The sequence below is a fragment of the Aspergillus nomiae genome (genome assembly GCF_001204775.2).
Source record: "Aspergillus nomiae NRRL 13137 chromosome Unknown contig00087, whole genome shotgun sequence".
Classification (NCBI taxonomy): domain Eukaryota; kingdom Fungi; phylum Ascomycota; class Eurotiomycetes; order Eurotiales; family Aspergillaceae; genus Aspergillus; species Aspergillus nomiae.
In genome coordinates, this window is record NW_015378142.1 from 51711 (window position 1) to 70365 (window position 18655).

Here is an 18655-nt window from a genome sequence, read left to right on the forward strand (position 1 = left end):
TCAATGATGAAGGAAGACTTAAGGGCAGTCTCTATTGTAGCCGGCGAAGGATATGCGGTTATTCGGATTTTTTATCTGGTTTGGCTTCTTCTCCTGACCGGGAAGGTATCAGGCCTCGACAATGGGAAGACCACCGAGGTGACGTGGGACAAATACAGTCTGTCCGTCAAAGGCGAGCGACTCTTTGTTTTCTCCGGTGAATTTCACTACCAGAGACTCCCCGTTCCCGAGCTGTGGCTAGATGTTTTTCAGAAATTGCGTGCGAATGGATTTAACACCATCTCGGGTATGACTGCCTGCCAGAACTATAGAAATACGATGTGCTAACATAACATGGCGCAGTTTATTTTTTCTGGAGTTATCATAGCGCTTCGGAGGACGAGTTCGACTTCACGACGGGTGCCCATGATATCCAGCGCTTATTTGATTATGCTAAACAAGCGGGCCTGTATGTGATCGCCAGAGCAGGCCCATACTGTAATGCAGAGACTTCTGCGGGTGGATTTGCTCTATGGGCAGCAAATGGACAGATGGGCAGTGAACGAACGAGTGATGAAGCCTACTACAAAAGATGGAGACCGTGGATTCGGGAGGTTGGCAAGATCATTGCAGCAAATCAAATCACCAAGGGCGGCCCTGTTATTCTGAACCAACATGAGAACGAACTCCAGGAAACAACATATGATTCCAATGATACTAAAGTCATCTACATGGAGCAGATAGCGAAAGCATTCGAGGAGGCCGGGGTTGTCGTCCCAAGCAGCCACAATGAGAAAGGAATGCGCACAGTGAGCTGGTCCACTGACTATAAGGACGTCGGAGGAGCTGTGAACGTATATGGGCTTGACTCGTACCCTGGAGGCCTTTCATGCACCAATCCAAACTCTGGATTCAACTTGGTCCGTACATACTACCAGTGGTTCCAGAATTACTCTTACACACAGCCCGAATATCTGCCCGAGTTCGAAGGAGGCTGGTTTCAACCTTGGGGGGGTTCGTTTTATGACACTTGTGCGTCGGAGCTCTCCCCAGAGTTTGCAGACGTCTACTATAAGAACAATATCGGCTCGCGCGTGACACTTCAGAACATTTACATGACGTTTGGGGGCACCAACTGGGGCCATAGTGCAGCGCCTGTAGTTTACACATCTTACGACTACGGCTCCCCTCTTCGAGAGACCCGAGAGATTCGTGATAAATTAAAACAGACCAAACTGCTTGGGCTGTTTACCCGAGTGTCGAAGGACCTGCTGAAAACGTACATGGAAGGGAACGGTACCGGTTACACTAGCGATGATAGCATTTACACCTGGGCTCTTCGAAACCCTGAGACAGACGCTGGATTTTATGTTGTGACTCATGAAACCAGCTCATCACGAGAGGTCGCAACTTTCTCATTGAATGTAAAAACATCTGCAGGTATGTACCTTATGCGAAGGCCTCTTTGGAACTTGCTCTGACCTGAGTAGGAACCATTGCCATCCCAGAGATCGAACTTGACGGCCGTCAAAGCAAGATAATTGTCACAGACTACAGGATTGGCAGTGAATCCTCTCTACTGTATTCGTCTGCTGAGATCTTGACATACGCAACGCTCGACGTGGACGTACTTGTATTCTACTTGAATGCGGGCCAAAAGGGGGTTTTTGTGTTCAAGGACGCACCGGCTGATCTCATATACCAAACATACGGTAATTCAAACTTGAGTTCGTCAGAGACTAGCCAAGGCACACAATATTCATACGTCCAAGGAGAAGGAATTACAGCGGTGAAGTTTTCAAATGGAGTGCTGGTCTACTTGCTCGACAAGAAAACCGCATGGAACTTTTTTGCACCCCCTACCATCTCAAGCCCAACGGTTGCTCCCAGTGAGCATATCCTAGTTTTTGGTCCGTACCTGGTCCGGGGGGCTTCTATAAAGCATGACACTGTGGAGGTCATTGGCGACAACTCCAACTCAAGTTCAATAGAGTATGTTCCGATGTCAGGTCCTTTGTGCGTATCCTCACTAATTTTTATCTAGAGTATACACGGGCGATGAGCATGTTAAGAAGGTGAGTTGGAACGGTAATCTCATTGATACCAGAGTAACTACATACGGCAGTCTTATCGGTACTGTCCCTGGAGCGGAAGATATAGAGGTCTCCCTTCCTTCGCTTAGTTCGTGGAAGGCGCAGGATACACTTCCTGAGATTAGTCCAGATTATGACGATTCCAGGTGGACGATCTGCAATAAGACTACGTCGGTCAATTCGATCGCTCCTCTCTCTCTTCCAGTACTTTACTCCGGTGACTACGGATATCACGCAGGGACTAAGATCTACCGTGGACGATTCGACGGACAAAATGTTACTGGGGCCAATGTTACGGTGCAGAATGGCGCAGCAGCTGGATGGGCGGCGTGGTTGAATGGTGCTTACGTGGGAGGATTTTCAGGAGACCCCGACAAAGTCACAAGCTGGGAGGTGCTTCAGTTCAACATTTCCTCTCTCAGACCTCGCGACAATGTGCTTACTATTATTATGGACTACACCGGCCACGATCAGAACAGTCAGAAGCCCATAGGCACCCAGAATCCACGGGGGATCATGGGCGCCACCTTGATCGGAGGAGGTAACTTTACGTTGTGGCGCATTCAAGGCAATGCAGGGGGAGAAAAGAACATTGACCCTGTGCGTGGCCCGATGAACGAAGGCGGTCTTTATGGAGAGCGGATGGGCTGGCATCTGCCAGGATACCAAGCCCCCGAGTTGGCCTTGGACAGCAGTCCCCTGGAAGGAGTGCTCGGCGCGGAGGGGAGATTTTACACGACAAGCTTCAAACTGGATTTGAATGCGGACTTAGACGTCCCCATTGGACTTCAGTTAAGCGCACCGGCTGGCACTACGGCGGTTGTGCAGATATTCATGAATGGATACCAGTTTGGCCATTATCTCCCGCATATTGGACCGCAGGACTTGTTCCCATTCCCGCCGGGGGTGATCAACAACCAGGGACAGAATTCACTAGCGATTAGCATGTGGGCATTGACAGCCGCGGGGGCGAGACTGGAGCAGGTGGAGCTAAAGGCATATGCAAAATATCGCAGTGGATTCGATTTCAGCCGGGACTGGAGTTATCTCCAGCCGGGATGGAAGGACCGAGCGGAGTATGCGTGATTGTTGCCAGTAAATCGAGTACATTCAATGAAAGTTACATAGCTTGTTCTTATTTCTATGACCAACAATCAAAGAAACAAACAAACAAGAGAAAACGATCCAACGGAAATCAAAGAAAGCCCGTTTGAGGGTAAATGTCCACGGGGGTTCCTTTCTTTCTTATTTCCTTTTCTTTTTTTTTTCCTCTTTTCCCTCCACCGCCATTTGGTGCGCGGCTCCACGCTGGAGACCAAATGAATGGGATCCACGTTGCCTTGCATTTAACTGAAGGTCTACGCGCTGTATCTCAATCTGACATAGACAATCTTTTATTTTCAAAGAATCACTACATACTATGTATTACTATCGTGTCTGATCTCAGTCTTTGCGCCACCTCGTTTCATTCCGTTTTCAGTCGTATATGAAGAATCCACCTGGATATCAAATTCTTCCCGCACTAGACCCATCCATGATGGCCTCTCATCCGCGCTCCTCCAGCATCGATCTGGACTCCCCCGATCGCCCATTCGATAACATCATCAACTTCCGGGATGTTGGTCGTTCCATCAACCGACTCATGGGGAAAAAGTATGCCATCACAGTTTGACCGAGCCTCTGCAGGAAGGATGGACGACGACTTCCACCATTGATGGGATTGAACTAATTACCATGCGAATTGTACTACAGGGTCTTGAACGAAGGTGTTCTATTTCGCAGCGCAAGGGTAAATCAATCCAACGACTTTTCAGTTTTCTCGTATATAAAACCAAGACCTTGTTATTGATGCGTGTAAACAATTCTAGCTAGATGATGCCTCGGAAAGAGATAAACGGCGTTTAACGGATGAACTTCATATAGCTACTATTATTGATTTGAGGTCTACGTATGTTCCTTTTTCTTTGCCTTGTTTCTTTCTTTCTTCTTCTTCTTCTTCTTCTTCTTCTTCTTCTCCTCCCCGAACCCAATGTATCATAGTTACCTACCAAGTTATCCTACATCGTATTATTATTTTCAACAGTACAGGTCATGAAAAATCAACGCTAATGATCCCCAGATCCGAACACCAAATGGCAACCGCCAAACTCCATGCCGAATCGGGAACGTCTGCTCCCCCCAATATCAACACAGACCATCTATTCCAATTGCCCCATGTCCGCCGGCAACTGATTAGTCTGGCTGGGAAAGCCTTCGAGCGATCATTGCTATGGCGCTTGGACTGGTGGAATTTCTTGTATGAATATCTTCCTTTCTTGGTTTCCCCCCCCCTCTCTAGGTGTATGGGGTGGATGATGGATAAAACGACCGGAATAAGCAACGGGGAAACTAATGAAGTCAACAGCAAGGTCCTTGCTCTCGCGGCGTCCGGGTACCGTATAGATGCAGTGATGATTATCGGGCAACAGGTCATGTCGCCTAGGGGTCTGATCGGATTGGGTCTGGATATGCTCGATAGCAGCACGGCCGAGATGAGAGAGATCTTTGAGCTCTTCGCGTCGCAGAATGACGGCGCGGACCGGACGTATCCGGTTCTGGTGCACTGTACCCAGGGAAAGGACCGTACGGGGCTCGTGGTTCTGATGTTGCTGCTTTTGACAGGTGTTGTGAGTGACGAGGCTATGACGGCGGATTATGTGCAGTCGGAGCCGGAGTTGGTGGTTGAGGCGGAGGAGCGGATGAAGGAGATTCGGAAGTTGGGCTTGCCTGAGGACTATATCAAGTGTCCGGATTGGTTTACAGTGGAGATTAGGAGGCATCTAGACGAGAGATACGGCGGTGTTGATGGGTATCTGAGGTTCGTCGGGGTTGAGAAGAAGAAGTTGGATGTCATTCGAGAGGCCCTGATTGCTTGACCTCCCCTGTATATTTCCTAGCGTGCTGGTGTTCGGCGTTGGTTGATACTGTTGTTGCTTCACGTGATAAACCTTGACGTTGAAAGATAGATAATGCTAATGATAGACGATATGGTTCTTTGACCATGTGGAGTGTTTTATTCATATAACCAGTAGGCTCCCAAACATTAGAGGTATATACAAGACCGGTTGAAATACAAAGATACCGACCAAAAGAAGACAGAAAACCAAACAAGGATCGTATACATCAACTCAAATCAGCCCCACCGAGGTATATAGCACATACATAACCCTAATGCACCGTAAATCCAAACCAACTCTAAAAAGCAAGAATATCAAAACAAGCCGATCACATGCGCTGCCCACGGTAGTAGCTATAATCCATATTAGGCCCGGCCGAGTCAGTCGTTAATGGCTCCTCAATCGTGGCGTTAGGCTGACCCATGCCATTCTCCATCTCAGACCTCACGATCCGCTTCTCGCCCTGTGGAACGTGGCGGCGAGTGCGCACAGATGGTAACAGGTCAACAACAAATGAAAGAACATAGAATGTAAAGATGAGGGCGATCACTGTGAGCCGTGGTTAGCTGGCTAAGCTCCGTGTTCATATCACCAAGGTTCAAGTATCACATACCCCATTCCAAAACAGCCGCCGCGTTTCTCTTGCTAGCGCCTTTCTTGCCGCAGACGGCAAAGGCAATGGCGAGGGCGATCTCAATGACAATGAACATGAGTTTTATTACAAAGCTGGCGAATAGGACCCGATGCTGAGAGCGGTAGAAAACGCCCAGGCGGAGGTACTCGGCACAAATCAGAATCGCGCTTATGATGTAACCAACCCTATAACGGTCAGCATTCGATTTGTCTGATTGTCTTGTCGGTGTGTTAGACTTACAGGAACATGACCAGGAACCCGTCGTGCATGTGCGGGTGGCGCAGCGTATCGAAAATCGACAAGAGAATGAGCCCCAAGGCGCCCGCAATCGAGAAGAATATAGAAAGAATGGCACAAGCCTTGTCAAACCTGCCTTTGTTCGGCACCAACTGGCCGGCGTGTCGCAGCCACCGTTCGGCGATGAATGAGAGATCCAGGAAGACTACCGTTATTACACTTCCGGTGATGAACAAAGGTTTGAGGCCCTGTGCGCCAATATCGGAGATGTACCTATTCAACCGCGGTTAGTATCCGGTCGTACCTAGATTGTAGACAGCATCCATACGCAATTGTCTGTCCCTCTTCCATACTAGAATATACCGGCGAGCCCTGTACCGCCCAATTCCCCAGCATTGCAAGTAGCATTGCTAGTAATCGTTACTATTTCGTCACGCATTCAACCGACGACAGAGCCATACCTATCCACATGGAGGCCGATATGACCGGAAAGATCCAGAATGAAATGATCCACATTATGATGGCCCCCTCGCTCCTGACCCTCTAATTCGTTCTATCTCTGTATTTGGTCGAATCCAAGAAGAGCGCTTATAATGTACAGAACGCGATACAATGGCTGTCGGAAACCTTATATGTCAGTCCATATATTCTTACACAAAACAAAAAAAAAAATGAAAGAAAGTAAAGTAGCAATCTAGCAGGTTGACAAGATAGTCCATGGAAGTGGCAGTAAATTGTAAGCGCCGGGAACTGCGGAAGTGGCTTAGACGGAACTTACACAATGGTGCCTAGCGTGCAGCTCTCGGCGTTGATCAAGGCCCCAAAGTTTTACAGGTAGTAAAATCTGTCCACCTCACGCGCTTCTAAGTAGGTACAGAGATATACGGAGTACAGCTACACGGGTAGCAGTAAGGGCGTGGAGCCGTGGTCGGGAAAAGAATGAAGAAGAAAAAAGAAAGAAAAAATTGAGAAAAATGGATAGGGAGTCGTGGAGGAATGAGTTGATCTGGATATGAGGAAAACCAAAAAGGATAGACGCAATGGATACTCTACTGAATTTAATTTATGTATCCAGGGGCTGCGAGGCTGGGAGGGAAATGAACGAACAATCACCAGTGCTTATCATGCAACAAGAGCGTCTCTCCATGTGGCCACTGCGCGAGAGAGAGCGCGCGACTTAAGTATACTTAGTCTCCCTACGAAGAAATTTCTGATGACTTCACCGGCCGGCGACGTCATCACCGGAGAACTCTTAAATCCGAAGATCATCGTGAGAAATTAACTCCATGACTGCGAAAAGACCACAAATAAAAAGGTTTTTATCCCCCAGGACCCATTACCCTTTCCAAAATAGTCAGTGTTATACGGTTACCCGAAACTCCTGAGTCAGGAATGTAAATGCGCTCAACCATGGATCTCGAAATTTAAGACAATGTGGACACGCCACCGCCTTGCCGTACTAATAATTATTCCTGTGATGCCATTGCTCTTCGTCCACTTCGCTCACAACTTTTAGATAAGCCATCATGTTATCAGAAGACAAAAAAAGACTCTATATTACTCATCAATACTGAACTCCATTACGTCTGTTGCTGCAAAGCCACAATGGTTCCAAATTCCACCCAAGCAGTAACCCAAGACAAACCAAAGAGACCGTTCCCACTAGACATCAAGCACAACACTGGGATACTTCAGAATCTAAGAACGGCGGCGGCGTTGACGGCTTCCCTTGCCGGTTGCTGTACGACCCGTCGACACTTTGCGCTCAGCTACGTCCACGATGCGCACTCGACCATCACCTGCATCGCTTTCCTCATCGTGATGTGTCCTCTCCACCGTAGATAGCAATGGAGTCATCCGAGGGGTGAATAAGCTCCGCACACTGCTGGGACTAGCGACGGCTTGGTATGTTGACATGTAGGACGATGGTCGCCGTGAGGCTCCCTGCAGAGGGTCCACTGAACTTCGCATTGACTGCGACTGTCGATCTCTTGGAGAAGGAAGCTGATACGGAGGCGCCCGGCTAGGGTCATCCGGGAGAGGATACGCGGAGGCTGTACCTCTTGGGGACGCTTGCGGGGATGTAGTGGAATACCGCTCAGAATATCGGAGTGAGGACTTAGGAGATGGAGTAGGCGGTTGAGATTGTCGAGACGGAGCGCCGGAGCTGCGGGTCCAACTGCTGCCGGAGAGTCGATATGGTGCGGTCTGTCCGCCCTGCGATATACTGGATTCGCGTCGCTGCCCGCTTGACGTGGAGCTATCCCTTGACCTAGAACCCATAGTGGTGGGTTTCCGGCGTTCATGATCTCTCTTGCTACTGGTCTGCATTCGCTTGCGTTCCAGTGCCTCAAGTTCTCGTTTCGATAATCGTACATTTTTCTGTCCCAACATCTGCGCGCGCCGGATCCGTTCCAGGGCATGCTCCACATGCCATTCCTCTTTATCTTTCAAAGCCAGCTGAACCGCATAAGCGACCGTGCTATCCCCGTCTTCATGCAAGCTATAGTCCATACCATCAACAAACCCGGTCTCGTCAGAAAACTCGTCATATTCCAGCATCCGTTTCCGCCATCGTAAGATTTCATCCATGTCCATACCAGCCAATTGTTTCCTGTACAAACTCCGGTTATCCCGCAGAAGGTACTCGTCCTCACTGTTAATCTCCTCGATCCGTGCGTCACCATCCACCCACGGATCCGCCCACCTCCCGGTTTGTCTCCCCCGTTGTGCCCCTGGTGGTCTTCCCCATCGGGGCATACCGTAAGGAGTTCGCGGCCGACCACCTAGACCGCCTCCTCTGAAAAAGCATTCTCGATCGGTTTATCCATAAAAGCGGCGTGGCCAAAGACACACACGCCGGTAGCCCCAATTAGCCACAGAACGGTGCTGATGGGAGAAGCCAAGAAGCCGAGGGGGACCGCCACGATCAGCAATCCGGTGTAAAGCTGGGAAGTGTTGAATCGAGCAAATCCCAGATCTAGGTCGCGGCCCTGAAGCTTTCCAATCCCGTACAAGCCACCAGTCACCAAGAGAATCACGAAAAGCAACATAAAGTTGGTCAGCAAGCTGTAGATGCTGAGCATCACGAAGACCGCGGCATAGTTGCTAGAAAAGTAAGAGAGGTTGTAGTTCACACGACTCTGAACCTCGCCGAAGTTGGCCGGCTTGGAGACCCGTTTGACGTCAAAGAACTCGGAAATGGGCCGGAGGTTGGCAAAACGAGAGCCCAGAGATTGGGATCGGAGGCTGTTAAAGCGCTCACCGAAACGTGAAGTAATCACATCGACAGGAATCTGGATTGGGCTCATTGTGATGATTGCGAAGGGGTTTGGATAATCACGGAAAGGGTGGAGATTGAATAAGGGATCGGTACTTTTTCTTGAGTTCGTGCGAAAGGGATGTACGACCTGTGTGCGCGAAGGAGAGCCGGAAAGTGATCAAGGCAGGCCGAAGAAGGGTATTCCGAGGGAGAAAAAAGGGGCAAGTATAGGTAGGTAGGTAGATAGGTAATGGGTAATGGTTTAGTTGGCCCGAAAAAACACTGAAGGCAAAAGACGTTTAACCCTTTCGGTCGGCACGTATTTTTGTCTGGGCTTTAAATGGACCGAGCCACATAAGCACAGACGATCCAGCCGCCTTGCAAGGCAGCCACAACCGGAAGGTCAATCACCTGTTAGTGATTAAGGGACAGATGGTCGGTCTCCCTCAGAGAGGAAGTCGATTGTAAGAGAAAAGAGGACAACCATGAAAGACAGGAAGAAAGACCTTGTCCACATCTGACTCATAAAGAGAGAGACGAATAGTAACGTCAATGTGGTTCCCCGGATTCATGGACTTTCACCGCTAAGAATAGAAGTGGATTTGGCTGAGACCGGATTGGGTTTGGAGACAAAGACGAAGACGACCAGTCCCAACCGCGACCCAGAGAGATGGAGGGCTGATTGTCACGTTGCAGTAAGAGCGATGGCCATCTTGTCACCTTGATTCGGCGGTCTCTCTTACTCCATCATCTTCCAATCCTCACTGCTGGAGGTGGTGATATACTAGTACTTAGGTACTGGTACTCGGTACTGGTACAGTACAGCCAGAGAAGGGAAAAAGAACAAGAATGAAGCTTGGACAGGGACAACGCTGCATTTATTGTAAACCCAGCACTCCCCCTCCTCCTCCTCAGAATTCCTAATAGCGAATGAATTTTCCGCTCGGACTATCGAGATGCCTTTCTCCTCTTCAACTCTCGCCTTACTTGTCAACAATCTCATGTAACCGTCATTGGTCCACGTCGATGCCCTGCGGAAGGTGGACCGTCCTCCAATCCGGGTTTGTCACATTGGGTAGCCATGGATCTATGTTTCATTTTTCCGTATCTTTACCGTATATGTTACCTGACCGCTTTTGTGCCTGATGACAGATCATACTTAGGTTATTGGCCTGAGGACGAGAGGGTAACGTAGTCGAATAGGAAATGTTCGCCAGGAAATAATAATCCTCCACAACTCATAGTGTGTGTGTTGGCCTCCCTGAGTCATTCCCCGGCGCTCCTCTCCTTCCAATTGACTTCGGGTTCAGCGGCTTGACCGCTCCCCTCCTCGCTAAAAGATGAAGTCCACAGCACTCCGCTTGGTCGTGTTCGCTGTCCTGTTTGTTCTTGCGACGGCCTGGACTAAGGAAGGTCAGCTCCCCTACTTCCCCTGTATAACCAGTATACCCCTAACCGCAATTCATTTCCAGACTATGAAATCTTCTCCCTCCGCGATGAAGTTGCCGCGACAGAGGGTACAAACATAACATTTTACGGTGTGCTATCTTGTGCTCCCCCTTTCCCTCAATGTACCGTGTTCTGACAATTCCAATGTCGACAGATTTCCTCGGTGTCCAACCCAATGCGAACCAGGACGACATCAACAAAGCATATCGTAAGAAATCTCGCCTCTTACACCCGGACAAAGTCAAGCGATCCTTCATCGCCAATGCTTCCAAGGATAAATCCCGAGCCAAAAACAAGCAGCCGGGCGTCCACGTCAACCAGGGCCCGAGCAAGCGTGAGATTGACGCTGCTGTGAAGAAGGCTCATGACCGTGCTTCCCGCTTGAATACCGTTGCGAATATCCTTCGTGGGCCGGGCCGGGAGCGTTATGACTACTTCTTGAAAAATGGCTTCCCCAAGTGGAAGGGTACCGGTTATTACTATTCGCGCTTTCGTCCGGGGCTAGGATCCGTCTTGACTGGCCTGTTTTTGGCTTTTGGAGGTGGTGCCCATTATGCTGCATTGATCCTTGGTTGGAAACGCCAGCGCGAGTTCGTTGATCGGTATATTCGTCAGGCGAGGAGGGCTGCCTGGGGAGATGAGCTAGGGGTTCGTGGTATCCCAGGCGTGGATTCTGCCGATGCTACCGCGGCGGCCCCAGGTCCAACACCCGAAGCGGAAGCGAGTGCAATGCCTATAAATCGTCGCCAGAAACGCATGATGGAGAAGGAGAATCGCAAGGAAACCAAAAAAGGAAACCGGGCAAGTTCCCGAAACTCTGGTACCGCGACCCCGACAGGCGAGACCGTGGAGCCATCCGGAGAGAGGAAAAGGGTGATCGCGGAGAATGGCAAGGTCCTGATCGTTGATTCCGTTGGCAAGGTGTTCTTGGAGGAGGAAACGGAAGACGGTGAGCGGCAGGAATTCCTACTTGATATTGATGAAATACAGCGCCCTACGGTGCGCGACACGATGCTGTTCCGGGTACCCATCTGGTTTTATCATAAAACTGCTGGCAGATTGCTCGGACCTTCCAGCGCCGTAGATGGCGAGATCGTCGATGAGGAGCCGTCCGAGGTACTGGAACAGACTGTTGAGCAAGCTAATGACTCTGCCGTGGCACCTAAAAGTCGAGTATCGAGAAGACGAGGAAAACGCTCTCAGAAGTCTTGACGTGACTGATATAGAAAGCATCCCGTTTTCTGTATGACTAATTATCTTTTAAATTTGGATCCTCGATGCTTGTCTTCAAGGAGTCATCATTCCTAACATGTATAAATGAAAGTCCAGTACTCTAGGTATGAAACTACATACCATTGAGCCCCTCGCAATCAATTGCACCACTCTATGAGTAGATATTGTTAGATTCAAACAACCACTTTAGATGTATCTGCACACACCAAAGGGAAAAAAAGAAGACTCCCAGTAGATTTGCAACTAACCCTCCAATATCATACGTAGTAAGTCACAAAAAACGAACGTAAATATCAAGTACCGAAAACCAAGTAATACAGCATGTCATCATTGTCATCATGATCGTAGGTTTTGACCTTTCCGCACATCCATCATACCATTCAATTCCTAGCGAAGCGCTCCCCTAGACCACGCAGCCTATATTGAGATATAGCGCGCTTCATTCTTACATGATCATCTTCGCAACGTTCATAAATGAGCTCAAATTCTCCATGATGCCGTTCTTGCCCCCCTCTCGGGATTGTCCACCTTGGCCGCCAAAGATGTTCTTGGGCAGACGAATGCCAATCATGGCGAACAATTTCTGCAGAACACCGCTTGTAAGGAGCGGTATGAGAAGCAGGACCAGCACCTTCATTGGGTGCTCACGGGCATACTTGTAAATGTCCCGTAGCAGTCGCTTGATGATATGGACTACTTTTTGGACGAAGCCAGACCGAGGTCGTGCTCGTCGCGACGACGAGGACGAGTAGACTGATGGACTGGATCGGCCGGCGCGGCTGCGGCTGGCTCCTCCGTTGAAACTAAAGATTGAAGGAGCAGAGTGCCGGGAGTGATGGGTGGAATACGTTGACCGGCGGGATGGAGAGCGTTTACGGCCCGAGTGAGAAGAGCCAGCGGAAGAATGTGTATCAAACCAGCCCATTTTCTTTCGGTAAACCTTTCGGCTCGCTTTACTGTGTATGCAAGAAATTGGGCGGAATTAAGCTCGTGCGAAATGCTTCCCCTGTCCTGAGAGCAAGATGGGTGGAAATGGTGTTAGGGAACGTGCGTGCGTGTCCTCGTATGCAGCAGCTCAATTGCGGCGGTGAGGCAGTGGCTAGTTGCGGAGTTGGTTACTGCAGATGCGCACAATTCCAGATTCTAGGCTCTTTGCTGCAGCGGCTTTGTCCCCACCGCTAGAGTCCAGAATTGCTTAGGCTATGTGGATGATTGAGCGGAGAAAATCCAGAGCTCGTTCCACTGGAGGAATACGACGAGAACAGGACTTCCAAATTCTAGGACTGGACTCAAAGGAACCAAGATCTTGAGAGTGGAAAAGTCGGGAGACTAGTAAGGGGAGACAAGAGAAGGAGATTAGATTGGAATGAAGTGGAATTGATGTGTGGACAGGGGACACACTGACTCTCAGCAAGACATACTTATGCAACAAAGTGGGTGGCTGGAGGCTTCGGGCGCTCCTCATTGGTGGTGGTGGTGGCCAGGAACCTCATCCCGTGATGAACTTAACCATAAAGGAACAAACAAAAGAGAACCTTGAAAATTAACGACAGTAAGATGATATTCAATCCCACAGAGTGGTGCATGAGCTCCCTTTGCCTATACTCATTGCTGTTTCCAGTATATATGCACCTACTACTAAGGCTAATACTAGTACAAGTCACCCTCATTGTGAGCACAGTCAAAATGCGCCACCACTTTTGGCAGCCCAGGAAAGTCATTCTGAATAGCTTCCCAGAATGGCTTTCCACCCATCTGCATGTCTTCGAATGCGGGACATGAGAAATTTAACAGCGGTGTGGATATCGCATCACTGATCAAATCCAATGGAATAGACAGCGTCTTGTACAAGCCCGCGAGAGCGTTAGGGCTGAGGAATTTCAGGACTTCAAACGCAAAGCAGAGGAGGTTGTTCTCCTTCAAGAGGGTACTTAGGTTCAAGACACCACCTGTGGCATCAGACAAATCGATTCCTGTGAAACTGTTGACGGTTCCAGTGTTTCCTCCAATACTAACCTCATTAGTGCTTGTCGAAAATTATGTCGACTGAAGCAGATGCTTACCTTCCAAGCTCGGGATACTTCAGGAGCCAGTCGAGGGTGTCAAGGTTAAGTTGCACCAGACCATAGTCTACTGGAGTCTTGTACCAGTTTTCAGGGATTCTCTCCCATCCTTCCCGATAGGTGAAGTTGCCCTCTTCGCCGTAGATGGCGAAGAAATTACGAACTATTTCCTTAGCTATTCAACGGTTAGTTCAAGTCTTCGAGGTGGACTGTCAACCTTGGATCTTACTCAGAACGCCCTCTGGATTCACTTGCGAATGATTTCGAAAAAGTCTTGCTGGGAATAGATAACCGGCATTGCGCGCAATCAACCCAGTGACTGGCCCATAGTAGAATTCCGGATTCGTCTGCTTAGTTTGATCCATACGAATCTTCGCTCGTTTTGCCATCAGGTCCATACTGAATGTGCCGTCCATGGACATGTCATACCATTCCATGAACTTGCTCATGTTGAGAGCGTGGTTGTTACCGGTTGTATAGAGGTCATCCCGCGTATTGGAAGAATCGGATTCAATGAAATTGTGGGAGCCAATGAGGCCTTGTGGATCACCTGCGACAGTTTAGAGGTATATCCCAGTGGGCTACTCGGTGAAGAACGAACCAAGGAGACCATCAAGGTTCCCTAGAAGATTGTTGACGCCTGTATCCCTTCCCCCGATGGAAAAGCTGGGATCTAAGGACAGTGGATTCCCTGTCCAGACTGTACCCATCACGCCGAGGATCGTTGCCAGATCGATTCCCATCCCGTATACTATAGTCGTCAATCTGGTAAATTTGGTGTCTTGGAAACGGATATAAGCCCACCTTCATTAATGGCAGCAACTACGTTGGTGAACTAGGAATCATCAGATCTGGACGCCTGCAGGTCGTTAGAGACGCAGGCCGTTCACTTACAGACACTACACCGCTGCGAGGGATATATCCATGGTTCGCCAAGGCATTCAGACCAGGACAAGGTCCACGCTGGTCACCTTTCTCAAAATCTGGAGGCTGGAAGGCATGGTCCCCCGTGACTTCATTTCAATAATCGTTCAGCAACGCTCATACACGGTCTGTATGGGAGAGACATACTATCAATTGGAGAGGTCATAGAATCCACCAGTAAACGCTTGTGCACGGCCGCCTTGACTTGATATTGCATTTTCGAATAAGGACAGCATCTTTCGTCAACATTTCCCATAGCTGTCATGATTTCGATCCTGTTCCTTTCTGTGGGAAGACCAGTGATCAAGGACCCCAACCCTAGAATAACTAAGGGTAGAATCTCTCTAAACAGCCTCATATTTCGAGCAAATAACAACGACAGGTAGTTTGAAATGAAGGACTAAAAGGTCAGGCTCAAATAACGAATAGTTGGTTAAGGGCAAAAAAAGGAATGCACTGCATTTAGCAGTAAAGCGTTAATGCCGAACGTATAAGCAAGAAAGAAATGCAGTGCTTTTCGGACAAGGTAGCAACGCTGAGTCTCAAGGATATATAGATCGAGGGATCGTAAGCCCTTACAGCACGTACAAAGTATTTACGGACTATCTCGCTTGCTGGAAGTCAAAGGACGACTTTTGGTTACTAATTTTCTTCCCCTGAGTCGTCATAAACACCGAGCTCGGAGTAGCTTCTCCAAAGGTACACCATTAAAGTACTCCAGTATAGTTGCCCCTGACCTGCCCCAACAATCTCCCCTTCTACGAACCATACTTACTATGAACTACGCTAGGTTTACTAGCGAAGGATCGTGGCCCTCAGGTGAGAAATTACTGTTAGTCTGTACCATCGTAGAATTCTAGTTTAAACTTTTATTGTAAGAAATACATCAGTGAGCCGGGCATAGAGAATGAGAAAGCTTGAGTACTTTTTATTCTATTGGTACTTTTCTTCAGTTATTCAGATAATCTTATTCCATACTAGTAGAGAGAGAGATATTTAGCTAAACCCACCCCAGGTGGACCAAATTGAAGATCCCATATAAGTTATAACGGTCGTTCCCACTTGGCTGTCTCTGCCGGTTGTTTTCTTTTTTTTTTTTTTTTGGTTGGACCGACTAAGAATAGATAAGCCATCCCATCCAAAGACTATGGTATTGCTTCGCAATTTTTACAGAGTCAGAGGGTGCAGAATTGTCTTCAGATCTTGGCGACTTTTTGGGCCGCGTGCCATCCTTGGACCTTGAACCATACTTCAAAAACTAATTAGTTAAATTTCAAATGCTTATAAATCAATCAATTCTTGATATTTTTGAATTCTGGGTGAAGTTTTGAAATTAACACTATCTAAAGCATATAAACATCCCACTTTTTAAACAGATTAAATTACGGGCTTGAAAACACAAATGTAAAGCCTTGGGTATTATTTGATAATGAGGAATAGAAATCGATGAAAAACGATTGTGTGTTGAAATGAAAACAGTAGATAAGTGGATCAGGCAAAGTAGAACGAGAATGATTGGCCTTTTCTTTATGTGGAGACCGGCCTGCAAGAAACTGACAGCGACTTTATATGGAGTCTTAGCCAATTGCTGGATAAATATAAAAATAGATAAAAGTAGATGAAAAATAGATGAAAACTGATGATGGAGTCTTTTTGGGACTACTATATGTCGTGCAGTATGCACCGAGAGTATATGCGGAGAAGTTGTCTTGTTTATTCATCTATCTAAGCAGCCGATAAGCGGCCTCCATACCGCCTTTCCTGCCGCTTTGCAGTAGAATACTAGACGGAGCACAACACTAACTACTGACTCGTTTCTATTTTAAGAATATCTGTCTCTTGACCGTCTAATATACCGCTGAGCGGTTGAGGGCAGAAAACCAGTTAAGAAATATATACTGAATTGATAATATTCCACCGCACACCATACCGCCGCCACTTGCAAGCTACCTTATTGTTCTTAGCCATCTTCTCATCAAAGAATAAAAGTCATATACAGCATCCCCCTTGCGGTCTCAGGAGAATTTCATCTCAGATTTTCATCAAGATCTTCTGATCGACATGTTCAGGTTGACGATCGCATTAAAAGCACCACACTATACAAGCTTTCTTCACTAGGGAGTCGAAAATGGCATCGCGAAAGAGAGGCCCCCCAAGTAGCGAGACCCAATCACCAAGGAGAATTCGAACTCGCAGCTCTGGAGCTATAGAGAGATTGCCGCCCAGCCCAGCATGCCCAGGTGAAGTGAAGACTCGCGATCGTGGCTCACTTTTAAAACTCCCGCCGGGGTCTGATATCTTCGAGGCCGTTGCTAAGGTCAGAGCAGACAAAAATCTTACAGATGAGGAGGCGTTTCTTGAGTTGCTAGCAGCTTATGATATCCCGCTGTCCACTCTCTCCCAGATCTCAGCCAAGAAGTTGGAAGTCTCCTTTTCCAATGTGACATACAAGCAAATTGCGCCATACGTGTGGTTAAATCCTAATGCGGGAGGTCGAGATATGTTACGACTAGATGTCTTTCGATCTCGGATTCCTACTGCCATGTTTCAAGATATTGTACGTGATGTTGAAGATGCTTTCACACAGTACGGTCCCCTTGATTCCCACGACAACGAAGAAACCAGATCCCGCTTCATCTCCTCTCTTTTCACCCGCATTGTTTGCGTATTCAACAGTATTATTGTCAATAAGCCGGAGACCCTACTGGACGCTGAGTTTCCTCGAAAAGGCCATATTGAGCACCATTTTGCTGCACTCGATTCGGTGAGCATTGTTTTTATTGAGGTGAAAAAGTCCTGGACAATGGGAAAGCAAGGGCTTGATATAAAGGGCCAAGTTCTAGCTGAGTGTGCAGCGAGTGACTACACCAATATGAAGCAAGGGCACTGGGTGCCTATCCTTGCTATATTATGCGATGGGAACAACTTTGAGTTTTTTGTCTTTGACTCTTCAGCCAAAGAAATATACTCATCACGCCGCATTACAGGTATTATAGCCGATGAGCTAGGCGACCATGCTGATCTCCTTCTCTCTACTAAAAGAACTTGCGAATACCTATTCGATTGGTTTGTCATGGGCTATATCAATAGCCTTCAATCATTTGGAGATCAATCACTAAAACGATCGAACACTAAAAAACGAGAGTCGACTAGTCAATGGGAGAACGCGCTCACGAATGCTCATACTGCGCACTGGTATCTCAGAGAGGCGGCTGAAGCCGCTAAAAAGAAAAGGTTTAATGATGCCGAGACAATGGCAGGTAGAGGCTTGGAGCAGCTCAAACAGAGCGTTTTGGAGATCCCCCGCGAGCCTCTATATGAGAGAAGTCTCGAATCGTTATGGGATGGCAGTGCGCCTCTGGAAGAGGCTCTGAGCAATCGAAATATCTTCTAAACAATACCTATGCTTCCTAATCACTTTTCAATACTATACCTTAATCTAAGAATTATCTTCAAGATTTATTACTTCAGTAGCTAGGTACATTTTTCCTGATGTAATGTAGCCTATGCTCCATTGATTTTGGTTTCCTGAGGGCGGGGTTTGGCTTTGAACCCGAAACCCGGACTGGGTTCTAGTGTAGTGGAGGAAAAGTTCTTTGTTCCCACCAGCCGTGGTTACATTTGAGTGACTACTACCGATGAGAAGTTGGCTGCGATTAGGCAACTACAATTCCATACTACACTCAAGTAATGGGAAACCTACTTAGGACTTGCCGGGTGCTTTCGAAGCTACATAGCGCGATATGCCAGCAAAGCCAAACCGCTTACCGATCTTAAGACGCTACTACTCAAAGGGGGTCCTACTAAAGGACGACCAAGGGCCACTAGATCTGCTCGTACTCTAG

The 18655-nt window shown here is 48.0% G+C and overlaps 7 protein-coding genes across 7 annotated transcripts; 4 read left to right on the forward strand and 3 right to left on the reverse strand.

Moving 5' to 3' along the window:
- Nucleotides 1-6: 6 nt before the first annotated feature.
- ANOM_003563 (glycoside hydrolase family 35 protein) lies at nt 7-3158 on the forward strand (the record flags this gene model as incomplete). Its single annotated transcript, XM_015548820.1, has 4 exons — nt 7-286; nt 343-1419; nt 1470-1971; nt 2024-3158. 4 exons carry the CDS (start codon nt 7-9, stop codon nt 3156-3158), a joined length of 2994 nt encoding a protein of 997 aa, XP_015408191.1.
- A 416-nt stretch (nt 3159-3574) lies between these two features.
- ptyA (putative tyrosine/serine protein phosphatase) lies at nt 3575-4987 on the forward strand (the record flags this gene model as incomplete). The annotated part of the gene is made up of 4 exons (XM_015548821.1): nt 3575-3725; nt 3825-3861; nt 3941-4020; nt 4192-4987. The coding sequence occupies exons 1-4, from the start codon at nt 3607-3609 to the stop codon at nt 4985-4987; spliced, it is 1032 nt and encodes a 343-aa protein (XP_015408186.1). The 5' UTR covers nt 3575-3606.
- A 117-nt stretch (nt 4988-5104) lies between these two features.
- ANOM_003565 (Frag1/DRAM/Sfk1 family protein) lies at nt 5105-6469 on the reverse strand. Its single transcript, XM_015548822.1, has 6 exons — nt 6341-6469; nt 6208-6289; nt 5883-6152; nt 5622-5827; nt 5198-5557; nt 5105-5173 (listed from the first exon to the last, which is right to left on the reverse strand). Exons 1-5 carry the CDS (start codon nt 6393-6395, stop codon nt 5337-5339), a joined length of 834 nt encoding a protein of 277 aa, XP_015408185.1. The 5' UTR covers nt 6396-6469; the 3' UTR covers nt 5105-5173; nt 5198-5336.
- A 1108-nt stretch (nt 6470-7577) lies between these two features.
- Nucleotides 7578-9190, reverse strand: ANOM_003566 (putative prenylated RAB acceptor; the record flags this gene model as incomplete). Its single annotated transcript, XM_015548823.1, has 2 exons — nt 7578-8679; nt 8736-9190. The coding sequence occupies 2 exons, from the start codon at nt 9188-9190 to the stop codon at nt 7578-7580; spliced, it is 1557 nt and encodes a 518-aa protein (XP_015408188.1).
- A 1194-nt stretch (nt 9191-10384) lies between these two features.
- ANOM_003567 (putative endoplasmic reticulum DnaJ domain protein Erj5) lies at nt 10385-11964 on the forward strand. The gene is made up of 3 exons (XM_015548824.1): nt 10385-10554; nt 10614-10679; nt 10745-11964. The coding sequence occupies exons 1-3, from the start codon at nt 10482-10484 to the stop codon at nt 11800-11802; spliced, it is 1197 nt and encodes a 398-aa protein (XP_015408187.1). The 5' UTR covers nt 10385-10481; the 3' UTR covers nt 11803-11964.
- A 304-nt stretch (nt 11965-12268) lies between these two features.
- Nucleotides 12269-15027, reverse strand: ANOM_003568 (uncharacterized protein; the record flags this gene model as incomplete). Its single annotated transcript, XM_015548825.1, has 8 exons — nt 12269-12626; nt 13481-13834; nt 13887-14061; nt 14116-14436; nt 14488-14637; nt 14691-14721; nt 14781-14899; nt 14958-15027. The coding sequence occupies 8 exons, from the start codon at nt 15025-15027 to the stop codon at nt 12269-12271; spliced, it is 1578 nt and encodes a 525-aa protein (XP_015408184.1).
- Nucleotides 15028-16938: 1911 nt separating this feature from the next.
- Nucleotides 16939-18204, forward strand: ANOM_003569 (uncharacterized protein; the record flags this gene model as incomplete). Its single annotated transcript, XM_015548826.1, has 1 exon — nt 16939-18204. One exon carries the CDS (start codon nt 16939-16941, stop codon nt 18202-18204), a length of 1266 nt encoding a protein of 421 aa, XP_015408183.1.
- Nucleotides 18205-18655: the final 451 nt, after the last annotated feature.